The sequence below is a fragment of the Corylus avellana genome, chromosome 2 (genome assembly GCF_965113065.1).
Source record: "Corylus avellana chromosome 2, dhCorAvel1.hap1.2, whole genome shotgun sequence".
Taxonomy (NCBI): Eukaryota; Viridiplantae; Streptophyta; class Magnoliopsida; order Fagales; family Betulaceae; genus Corylus; species Corylus avellana.
Window position 1 is genome coordinate 18,530,576 of NC_142491.1, and position 12,122 is coordinate 18,542,697.

At 36.9% G+C, this 12,122-nt stretch overlaps 2 protein-coding genes across 2 annotated transcripts; both read left to right on the forward strand.

The window, feature by feature from the left end:
- Positions 1 to 367: 367 nt before the first annotated feature.
- On the forward strand, positions 368 to 3,540 carry LOC132174515 (putative amidase At4g34880). The gene is made up of 5 exons (XM_059586161.2): positions 368 to 990; positions 1,732 to 1,943; positions 2,109 to 2,351; positions 2,467 to 2,659; positions 3,090 to 3,540. Exons 1-5 carry the CDS (start codon positions 406 to 408, stop codon positions 3,444 to 3,446), a joined length of 1,590 nt encoding a protein of 529 aa, XP_059442144.2. The 5' UTR covers positions 368 to 405; the 3' UTR covers positions 3,447 to 3,540.
- Positions 3,541 to 5,103: 1,563 nt separating this feature from the next.
- Positions 5,104 to 8,944, forward strand: LOC132174505 (putative amidase At4g34880). Its single transcript, XM_059586154.2, has 5 exons — positions 5,104 to 5,906; positions 6,988 to 7,199; positions 7,398 to 7,634; positions 7,744 to 7,936; positions 8,441 to 8,944. Exons 1-5 carry the CDS (start codon positions 5,445 to 5,447, stop codon positions 8,795 to 8,797), a joined length of 1,461 nt encoding a protein of 486 aa, XP_059442137.2. The 5' UTR covers positions 5,104 to 5,444; the 3' UTR covers positions 8,798 to 8,944.
- Positions 8,945 to 12,122: the final 3,178 nt, after the last annotated feature.

Here is a 12,122-nt window from a genome sequence, read left to right on the forward strand (position 1 = left end):
AAAATTTTGGTTCCAAAATGTGTCTCCGTCTAATCATTTTATACTTCTATTTATTAAAATAATAAATTACATGGTACTATGACGAGTAATTTTAAGTAGCTTACTTATTTTTTGCTTGTGTCTTACTAAGAATGATATTTTTTTTTTTTTTTTTAATCAAATGCTGGAAAAGATTACAAGGGAGGCTTACTAAGAATGATATAGTTATTAAAATCACCATCTCTCTTAATCATATATGAAAGATTAAAATCCCAACTGGCAACAGGAAATGACTTTGCAATTTGATTGTCTCTTTTGCTAATCATACTACAGTTACATGCAACATTTACTTTGGCAACCCTATTAATAGCCGAACGTCGCAGGCAATTTCCTTCAGGTATCAGCTGTGATTTGACTAAGTGAATCATGGTAGCCACGACTTCCATGGGTACTACCAAGAAGTCACAACTCTCCTCCTCTCTCTTATCATCACTGCTCCTGATTCTTCTCGCCACGTTATTCTCCGGGGCGCAAGCCATCAAGGGCCATCGCCATGGCCGCTTGTCATCACTCAGAGAAGCCACCGTGCACGATATCCAGCACGCTTTCAAGCAAAACCAGCTCACCTCCAGGAAACTCGTTGAGTTCTACCTTAAAGAAATCGAGAGGCTAAACCCGACCCTCAAGGGGGTCTTAGAGGTGAACCCAGACGCGCTTTTCCAAGCTGATAAAGCTGATCAGGAGCGTCATTCTCACGCGCCCATCTCACTCTCTCCCTTGCACGGCATCCCTATTTTGCTCAAAGATAACATTGCAACCAAGGATAAGCTGAACACCACCGCCGGCTCGTACGCGCTGCTCGGCTCAGTTGTGCCACGGGATGCGGGCGTGGCGGCCAAGTTGAGGAAAGCTGGGGCTATCATATTGGGGAAGGCAAGCTTGAGCGAGTGGTCTTATTTTAGGTCGAACAGGGCACCCAATGGTTGGAGCGGCAGAGGTGGGCAAGGAAAGGTGGGTCTAGAATATTAAGATTTAATCTTGGTTTTTTTCTTTGTTTGTTTGTTTGTTTTATTTTTTATTTTTTAAAGATGTTTTTTAATAAATTATGGCTGGGATCAGATAAATGATATGCTTTTATACATATAACCTGAAGTTTTGCCTCAATGCAGTCAAAACAGCTAGTTCTTAAATTATCTTCTTAATTAACACAGTACTTCCACTGGTTCTTTTAGCTTCGGTTCTTCTCACCTACCTCACTCATTGATGTAGTGCCAATGTGATAGCAGACATTGTATTGTCTTTTAGTAAGATGTTATTGGTATGTATTTGGAAGGGAGAAGCAATTACCCCTTTTTTAGTTAGTATGATGAGAACCGTAACAGCTGGAGCAGGAAGTCTAATCCTAAGTACTTGGATTAGTGTCATTTATTCTTATCATGTTGTTTGGGATTATTCGTATAAGTAGGATTATGTTTTATCATTAGAATTGTAGTCACAGCAGCTTTTTTATATTAAACGAGGACATTTAATCAAATACCTTGTATGATGGGGAACTCCTACCCTAAGTGGAGTACCATTTCAATAAAACTCCTTTCCATTTTTACGAATCGATCTCAACCTATCAACCAAACCCAGTAGAATCCTATCAGTTTATTACCAAATTCTTGTTGAGGATAGCAATTAACAGTAAAAATATAGAGCTTGGTATCAAAAGTTCCAAGAAACTAAGACTCTGATTTTCGAGGTGTGCAGGATCCTTATACAATGGGAGATCCTTTGGGGTCTAGCAGTGGATCGGCAATATCAGTAGCGGCAAATATGGCTGCAGTTGCGGTGGGGACCGAGACTGATGGCTCTATTTTGGCTCCGTCCAGTAGAAACTTGGTGGTGGGTATCAAACCAACGCTCGGCCTCACTAGTCGAGCAGGTGTCGTACCAATCTCCCCAAGACAGGACAGTGTGGGGTAGGTTATCACGTGCATAGTATTTTTCACAAAATTAAATCTTTTTCCAAAGTTTTGGAATTGCACTATTTGATGTTCAAATAACATTTAAGCTTTAATTGATTCAGTGTTGTTAGGGGCACTACAGATCAATTCTTGATCGTTTACATGACTCTTATCATGCAGGCCTATTTGTAGGACAGTATCGGATGCCGTTTATGTTCTTGATGCCATTGCAGGCATAGACTACAACGACAATGCAACAATTGAAACATCACAGTACATTCCAAAAGGTGGCTATGCACAATTTCTTAAGGCTGATGGGCTCCGAGGAAAGAGGCTGGGAATAGTGAGAGACTTAAACGATTTAGCCATCGGCACTGATACTATTTTGAATCGAACTGTGGAGCAACATCTTGACACTTTAAGGTAACCAAACATGCATGCTTAATTAATCCCTTATGCCATGTAGCTTACTAGAGACAAGCTCATTTACCAAACGTATGTTTGAGAACTCATATACAAATACTTCCTGCAAATTTAGGCATCGGGGTGCAGTTTTGGTAGACAATCTGAAAATAGCCAATCTTCTTGAATACTATACCTCGAGCAGTGAAAATATATTATTGGCGGCTGAGTTCAAAATATCCTTGAATGCATATTTGAGTGAGCTAGTGGCTTCCCCAATTCGTTCCTTGGCTGATGCGATTGCCTTCAACAAGAAAAAAGCAAAACTGGTGAGTCTATATAATGAGCTCAATTTCTCTGCATCTTAGCATTGTTCTGTGTATCATGCCCATATGTGACTGACTAGTCCCTAACGTTAAAAGAGTTGACAAAATGTGCTAAATGGGTTTGGTTGAGACCAGGAGGCCATTGGGGGTGGTTCGGCGACCCCATAGAGTAGCCACCCCAAATGGCATCAAGAAAAAAAAAAGAGGGGCCATGGGATGATTTGGTCACCTCTCTAGTCAGCTTAATTCGTGCATACATGACAAATTAACGGATTTTGTCAACTTTTCTAACAACGGGAACTAATTTATTTATTTTTTCTTATTCTAAGGAGTGATTGATCACTTTTTAAATTCAGTGAGCTATTTGCCAAAAAAAAAAAAAAATACAAATGTGGTTGACATAACCAAGAAGACTCAATGGTGACCAATGCAGGAGAAGATAGAGGAGTATGGGCAAGACCTTTTCATAGAAGCCCAGGCAACAAATGGGATTGGAAAGGTAGAGAAGATTGCTTTGGCAAATTTAACCAGACGGAGTAAGGAGGGTTTCCACAAGTTGATGATAAAGAACAATCTAGACGCCTTGGTGACTCCTGATAATATTGTTCCTCCTCTCCTCGCAGCTGGGGGTTTTCCAGGAATAATTGTTCCTGCAGGATTTGACTCTAAGGGGACACCATTCGGCATTTGCTTTGGAGGACTAAAAGGTTGGGAGCCAAAGCTAATTGAGATCGCATATGGATTTGAGCAAGCCACTAAGATAAGGAAGCCTCCTAAAATTAAAGTTTAAGGCACTTGTACTGCAACAACATCTATTATGTATGAAAGCTGCTATCTGTCGGCTGCAAGTAAATAAGAATAATATTAATATTACCTTATGTTTATTTTAACCCCTTTCAAAATATGAAAAAGAATTTTAAAAACAAAACTAGGCAAGTGAAAAAAAAAAAAAAAAAAAAAAAAAACCCTTTTTTCGGAGTAAGGAAAACTTTAACAAGGAAATGAAGAATCACATATCAATTATCAATCTAATGATAATTTTAAAAGTCATATCGTTTTTTAAGTGATATAGAAAAAACTTTTAACATTACTCGAAAACAAATAGACCGTTCTAATTATTGCATTGTTCTTGCAAGAACCTAGGAAGTGATCAGTCGACTGTTATAACCAAATTGATGCATTTAACCCCAATTCCCTTGGATTTGTATGCAGGGCCGGCCCAACCGCTTAGAGCCCCAGATTTCTAAGGCCTAAAAATTTTTTTTTTAAGGCTCAAAATATTTTTTAATAAGGCCAAACAAATTTTGCATAAAGGCTCTCAACATGTTTTCTTGAGGCCCTCAACATGTTCTAAGAAAAATATTATTATTTGCTTATAATATCAAGGCCCCAACATGCTTTTTTGAGGCTTTCAACATGCTTTAAAAAAATAATATATATATATATATATATGGAGGTCTTTTGCACAACGGCCACGAGGCCTTCAATAGTCAACATGTTTTAAAAAGAAAAAAATAATATTATTTGTTTATAATATGGAGGTCCTCTATAAAGTAAGAACAGAAAAAAAAATCTGAGAATCTCACAGATTTGTCTATTGTGATTATTTTGTAAAAATCCAGCCACTCACAAAAGGTTAAAATGTTCAACTTTTCACATTTCAAAAAGGTTAAAACAGTTATTTTGCAATCTACGAAAAAGCTGAAAGACAAAAATAATCCTGCTTAATTTAAGTATAAAGAACAAAGAGTAAGGGCAAAATGGTAATTTTAGTCTCAAACAAAAAATCACTAAGTGTGGAATCGGTATTTATTAGGTAAAGATCTCCTGCAAGTCTGCAACATTAAAATACATATTATTTAATTAATATTTAAATTTTAAAAAATAAGGCACAATTTAAAGTTTTGCCTAAAGCTTCCAAATACATTGGGCCGGCCATGATTGTATGTGTCTTGTATACAAAAACAAGACAGAATCTACAATGTAATCAAGCAACTAGATAATTGCTTCATGCAAGGCTCTTCTATAGGGGTAAAAAGGTGGTTACTAAATTTCACCCTTATAGGAAAAAATTTTATTTTATAGTGAAATTAAATTTAAACCGGTGAAAAATTTACAATAAGATGCAACTTCTTTACAATACCAAAGCTAAAACCATTTCGGTTTCTTTTATTTACTTTTTTCAAAATTTGCTACATATTATTTGCTTCCTATTTAAATTGTATAATGTTTTGTTTTGACGTAATTTTTTTTTTTTTTTAGTATTACTGAAAATGGTGGTCAAATTAAAAATATTTTAGATTAACGAAAAACTTTCTTTAATTTTCATAAATTGGTTTTTCTTTTTAACAATAAATACTTTTAATTTTTTAATTTTTTATGAGTTTTAGCTTTACCTTTTTACACTATCGCATCGCAGTTTATTCTTTGTTGCTACTCGCTCGAGATCACCGGCCGTTTATATGCGGTCGAAGGAATCCGCCACCAGAGTTTGCCCAAAAAGTTACTTGCCTTTTTGGCCGCTGTCGCTCATGTCAGATGCCAAAAAAAAACAAAAGTTTTCATCCAATCATTTTGCTGAAAATATTTTCCAGCCGAAATGGTGTTTGAGGGGCCATTTTATGATTTTAAAAGAAAATGTTGACTTTTGTAAAAGAAATTCGTAAGAAATTCTAGCCGTGGCATCCATGGATGATGGGTACCAAGAAGTAACAACTCTCCTTCTCTCCCTGCTCATCCCTGCTACTGATTCTTCTACCCAGATTATCGTCCGGGACCCAACCCATCAATGGCCATGGAAGTATCCCTCAGAGAAGCCACCGTGGATGATATCCAGCTCGCTTTCAAGCAAAACCAACTCACCTCCAGGAGACTCGTTGAGTTCTACCTTAAAGAAATCGACAGGCTAAACCCGATCCTTAAGGGGGTCTTAGAGGTGAACCCAGACGCACTTTTGCAAGCTGATAAAGCGGACCACGAGCGTTATTCTCACGCGCCCATCTCGCTCTCTTCTCCCTTGCACGGCATCCCTATTTTGCTCAAAGATAACATTGCAACCAAGGATAAGCTGAACACCACCGCCGGTTCGTACGCGCTGCTCGGCTCAGGTGTCCCACGGGATGCGGGCGTGGCGACCAAGTTGAGGAACGCCGGGGCCATCATATTGGGGAAGGCCAGCTTGAGCGAGTGGTCTAATTTTAGGTCGAACAATGCTCCCAATGGTTGGAGCGGCAGAGGTGGGCAAGGAAAGGTGAGACTAGAATATTAAGATTAATCTTTGTTCTTTCAATTATTTTAACATGTTCTTTTAAGAAATTATGGCTGGGATCAGGTAAATTATATGCTGGAGGAGAATTGATAGAGCAAGAGGGACTGAACTTTTCTTCACTGCACATATGCACAGAGCACACTATAGGGCAGCAATTTCTAACTTTTTTTCATCGCAAAATTTCATTGTATTGTCTTTTAGTAAGATGTGATTGGGATGTATTTGGAAGGGAGAAGCAATTTCTAAACCTATTGTGTGGCGTGCTGGGTATAGGAATGGAGATGTGTTTATATGTTTACTCACATCCTTCTTGAGATAACACCTTTTAAAGCCATGATGGTCATGAACCTATTAGAACTCTACGGTTTAGTATGCTTATGCGAGAGTAGTATCAGGATGGGTCTAGAAAGTCTGGTTTGGGGAATCAAAAACGGATAATATTGTGTCATTGGGGTGGGGCGTTACATATTGGAGGAGATGGGAAGTGAAATAGATAAGAGAGAAAGAGAGATGTGAGAAAGGAGGAAGGTGGCTAAAAGCTAGGCTGTGAGAGAAAGACAAACAATTGGAGAAATGCCGTAGTTGGCTGGTGATAAGCGGCAATAGTTGCTGAGAGATCAGGCAGTGTCGTCCTTGGACACTTTTTTTTTTTTTTTTGGTGCTAACTGCAGGAGTAGCAGGCCTAATACCTAGTACTTGTATTAGTGTAATCTTCGTTGGGGGTAAAGATTGTTAGAGTTTATTCTTATCATGTTGTTTGGGATTATTTGTATCAGTAGGATTATTATGCCTTTATCTTTAGAATTGTAGTCAGTAGCATAAAGGAAGATTCATTGAGTCATTTGATCAAATATATTGTATGCCGGTGAACTCCTACCAGGCTACCATATATGGAATACCATTTCAATAAAACCCCTTTCCATATTTACAAATCCATCTCAACCAAACTCAGTCCTATCAGTTTATTACCAAATCTAGTTGAGGATACCAATAAAAAGTAAAATTATAAAGCTTGGTATCAGAAGTTCCGAGAAACTAAGACTATGATTTGCGAGCTGTGCAGGGTCCTTATACAATGGAAGATCCTTTGGGGTCTAGCAGTGGATCGGCAATATCAGTAGCGGCAAATATGGTTGCAGTTGCGGTGGGGACCGAGACTGATGGCTCTATTTTGTCTCCGTCCAATAGAAACTTGGTGGTGGGCATCAAACCAACAGTCGGTCTCACTAGTCGAGCAGGTGTCATACCAATCTCCCCAAGACAGGACAGTGTGGGGTAGGTTATCATGTACATAATAATTTTCACAAAATTCAATCTTTGTCCAAAGTTTTGGAATTGCACTATGTGATGTTTAAATAACATTTACACCAATTGGAACTTCAATTTTCTATTGCCTTTTTAAGGCTTAATTGATTGAGTACAAATTCCTACAAACTAACATGACGGTTTATGTGGTACTTAATACAAGTGCAGACCCATTTGTAGGACAGTATCAGATGCCGTTTATGTTCTTGATGCCATTGCAGGCATCGACTCCAACGACAATGCAACAATTGAAACTTCACAGTACATTCCAGAAGGGGGCTATGCTCAATTTCTTAAGGCTGATGGGCTCCGAGGAAAGAGGCTGGGGATAGTGAGAGACTTCTACAATTTCGGCAATGATGCTATTTTGAATCGAACTGTTGAGCAACATCTTAACACTTTAAGGTAACCAAACATGCTTAATTCTCGTATGCCATGTAGGTAGAGACAGGCTCATCATTCATCAACCAAATGTATGTTAGAGAACTCATACAAATACTTGGTGCAAATTTAGGGAACGAGGTGCAGTTTTGGTAGACAATCTGGAAATAGCCAATCTTCATGAATACTATACCTCGAGCAGTGAAAATACAGCAATGCTGGCTGAGTTCAAAATATCCTTGAATTCATATTTGAGTGAGCTAGTGGCTTCCCCAATTCGTTCCTTGGCTGATGCGATTGCATTCAACAAGAAAAATGCAAAATTGGTGAGTCTATATATTGAGCTCACGTTCTCTGCATCTTAGCATTGTTCTGTGTATGTCCATATGTGACTGACATCAACATATTTCATCCAATAAATGCATTTTTTGTCCATGTGGTTTGAAGTTTTGACAAATAGCTAGCTCCTTGAGTTTTAAAAGGTAATAAATTAGTCTATGTCATTAGAATAGTTGAAAGAATTCCTTAATGTACTAATGGGTTGGCTGAGGCCATGGGTGTGATTCGGCGACCCCCCAATAGCAACAAAAAAAAAAGAAGGTGGCCGTACCGTGGCCATTGGACGGTTTAGTCACCCTTCTAGTTGACCCTAACTCATGCTAATGTGACACATTAACAAATTCTGTCAACTTTTGTAATGACGTAAACTAATTTTTTTTTTTACCTCAAGGCGTAATTGATCACCTTTTAAAATTCACGAAGCTATTTGTCAAAATCATTTTTTTAAAAAAGTGATTGACATGACCAAGAGTCAATGGTGACCAATGCAGGAGAAGATAGATGAATATGGGCAAGACCTTTTCATTCAAGCCCAGGCAACAAATGGGATTGGAAAGGCAGAGAAGGCTGCGCTGGCAAATTTAACTAGATTGACTAAAGATGGTTTCCTCAAGTTGATGATAAAGAAAAAGCTAGACGCCTTGGTGACTCCTGGAAATAGGGTTTCTACTATCCTCGCAGTTGGGGGTTTTCCAGGAATAATTGTTCCTGCAGGATTTGACTCTGAGGGGACTCCATTTGGCATTTGCTTTGGAGGAGTAAAAGGTTCGGAGCCAAACCTAATTGAGATTGCATATGGCTTTGAGCAAGCCACTAAGATAAGGAAGCCTCCTAAAATTGCAGTTTAAGGCACTTGTACTGTAACAGCATCTATTCTCTAAGTTTTTTGACTTCTATTGATATCTACAAATCATGGACCTACATGTGTAAGGAAGCTGGTATGTATATATGCTTGCTGCAAAAATAAGAATAATATTAACCTTACCTTATGTTTATTTTAACCCCTTATATGAAACAGGATAATATATATATATATATATATATTATGCTCCATTGAACCATGTCCACTCAATTAATAATAATGCACACCCAGAAATTACTAAACGGGTTAAGTTATGGTTGAATTCATTCAGTTCAATTTATAAAACACTTATAATGTGTTTTCAATTTTTTTTGTTTTTGTTTGTTTTCTATAGTTAAATTCCACTGTTGGCTCTTACAATGAATAAATTAATGATTGTTGTTGAAATTTTCGGTCGTATGCGAAAAAGACCTTGAAAACAGTATCCGTATGATGGGTCACTGCATGCTTGCTTGTGGGTTGGGTTTTTGAGATGGGCCTAAGTTGGCCTTTGAGTCGTGATGATGGTATTACGAAATACAAATGATGATAGGAACAATCAAACACAATACAAGAGTTAGAGTGGTTCAGCTCCAAATGAGCCTACGTCCACTATCTACGACTTGTTATGATCTTACTAAAAATATTGACAAGGTTACAACATAGACTCTCAAAGTTCTCTCTTTTCCTCAGTATACTTTCTCTTAAGCTTTCTCTCTTCTTTTCTGGTCGTCCCTCTATCGTTCTTATTTCTCCTTTTTATAGCGTCCCTCCTGTGCCTGGGTATTGCTTTTTCCAGCTCATTACCCATTGATCTATTTGTTTAATAAATAATACAACAAGGTCTAGGGTTAATAAAATAATCCCTACGAGGCAAAAGGAATTAGTGGGGGAGACCTCTATCACGTGTGCTGCATAAGTCTGTGTAACCCATGTTTTTATAATTCAAAGTGAGGACTTTTATTCCTCGTCTGTTACCTACTCCATAACCTGTTGTTGGTTTTGCGCTGGGTTCTTGTAGTCCGGGTGAGTACCCTCGAGTGTAAGTGATCTCACTAGTCACTATCCCGGGTGAGTTTGCTTCTGGGCCTTCGTAAACACTTGTCTTGGTATATAATGTAGTTTAGTTTTCGGGTGAATCGACCTCCTGAGCATCTGGCTCCCGGAACCCTGACCTGCATGAGCTATCTTAATCGCTTGGGCTGATTTGTGGCCCAAGTTTGTTCTCCAAGGTTCGTTTATTCCTCTATTGTCACAGGGACGGGAAATATCCCTAACAATTGTAAAGGTCAATCCTTCAATGGATCCGAATTTTCAACAATTTTTGTAGATAACAAATGTGATTATGTGACGGCCTTTACAGAGTTCACATGATTCAATAAATATGCGAGCTATCTAAGATTTATTTGGGCAAATATCACTACAAAAATCAGGGACTATATTGACGTGGCAAACAGTAACTCATGTTTGTCACGTTAATAATTTTTGACGTGGCTAAATAAACACATCAATAAAGTATTTATTAACGTGGCAGATTTCAACACGTCAAAAAATTTTGACGTGCCATTATTCCACACGTCAAAAAATTATTATCATGCATATTATTATTGTATAATTAATTAGGTAGTAAATTAATTTTAATTGGTGTATATGTATTGTATAAATTAATATTATCATGCATAAATCAAACATTTCATTAATATTAATATGAAATGAAATGATAGCCATATTAATATGATATGATATTATCATGCATAAATCATTCTAGTAATATTAATATGATAGCCATATTAATTTTTTTAAAAATAGGACATACATAATACATTTATTTTTATAAGACCCGCAAACCTCACATGAACCCAGCCAACACAAAATATGTGTTCGGCGAGTCCTTCACTTATCTCAATTGTTCATTAATCCTACAGTGGAAATGCCTGGAAGCTCGATCTGATTCTCAGTGAGTGAATTATTGAGTCCTCACGAAAAAATGGATTTTATTATCTGTATATCTAGAATATTAATTTATTTGTTCTCTAATTAGTTTTAAATATATTGTATTTATAATGTGTTATATAAGAAAAAAAAATGATATAAATTCAAAATTTAAAAATTTATCTTTCAATAATTTCTTGATGTGTCACATGTGGACACATCATAAAATTGTGACACATCATTTGAGAACTAACTTTTGGGAAGAAAATTTGGGATATGTAGCACTCCTCATATATATATATATAGCTGTTATGCAATTAAAATATATGTTAATAATAAAATAATTTAAATACTTAACCTTATAAAATGAGAGTGAATGTAGTATTTTCTTTTAAAAAAAAATTATATTCTTTCAATATAAGGCAAGGAGAAAGGAAGAACTTGGACCACGAAAAAACATATTAAAAGTGAATAAAGAAACAAAATATGGGAGGAGGAAAGTATATATTATAAGAGATGTGAACATAAAATATAAAATATAATAAAATACAAGCTTATAATTCTTGACGTGCCACATGTGGCACGTCAAGAACTTCTTGAAGTGTCCTGTGTTGACATGTCAAGAAGTTCCTCGGGAAGGCGCGAATCCAGTTGCTAGTTGGGTTCTCCTCCTTTTTTTTTTTTTTTTTTCCTCCCTCTCTTTCTTTCTCTCCCCCGCGTGCGCCACAACCCTCCCCTCCGCCACTTTTTTTTCACAGCCCACCCCTCCACATTTCTTTCTCTCACCAGCGTTCTCTCTCTTACTAGCTAGCTCGCTACCAGCCATTGTCTCTCTCACCAACCGTCACCACCGCTCCTCCCTCCGCCCGTCACGAGCTCTCCCTCCGGCGATTCTCCGGCCTCTCACGTGTTCCAACCTCTCCAAATTAGGTATATATATATATAATTTACAGTGTATATTATTATATATTATTGATGTAGTTATATTAGCAAATTAATTTATTTGTTTGAGATATATGGTGGGAATATTGTTTAATGTATTTGCATACATGCATGCATGCAAAATTACGTACGTAAATTTTTTGAAATTAGGTTTTTTTGTGCAGGTTTTTGCATTTAGATTTAGACCTAAATTTTGTGTAGGTTTTGCAAATGCACGTTATCAAAACCAATAAACCTCAAAACTTGCTTAAAACCAAAAAAAAAAAAAAAAAAAAAAAAAAAACAACAACAACAACAACAAATAACAAATGCATATCCATTTTAGACTTTAATTTTTGTTTAGATTTTGAAAATTTAGAATAAATATGTAAATGTTAAAAGGAAAAAAAAAAAAAACAAAGAAAAAAAAAAAGAAAACAAATAACATAGCTAGCTGGATTTATTTTATCTATGGTTCC

Excerpts from the sequence above, each read along its gene's own strand:
- LOC132174515 (XM_059586161.2), top strand. The coding sequence starts at position 406 with ATGGTAGCCACGACTTCCATGGGTACTACCAAGAAGTCACAACTCTCC. Across the intron at positions 991-1,731 it reads GCAGAGGTGGGCAAGGAAAG|GATCCTTATACAATGGGAGA; the intron begins GTGGGTCTAGAA and ends CGAGGTGTGCAG. Across the intron at positions 2,352-2,466 it reads CAACATCTTGACACTTTAAG|GCATCGGGGTGCAGTTTTGG; the intron begins GTAACCAAACAT and ends CTGCAAATTTAG.
- LOC132174505 (XM_059586154.2), top strand. The coding sequence starts at position 5,445 with ATGGCCATGGAAGTATCCCTCAGAGAAGCCACCGTGGATGATATCCAG. Across the intron at positions 5,907-6,987 it reads GCAGAGGTGGGCAAGGAAAG|GGTCCTTATACAATGGAAGA; the intron begins GTGAGACTAGAA and ends CGAGCTGTGCAG. Across the intron at positions 7,200-7,397 it reads CCAAGACAGGACAGTGTGGG|ACCCATTTGTAGGACAGTAT; the intron begins GTAGGTTATCAT and ends ATACAAGTGCAG.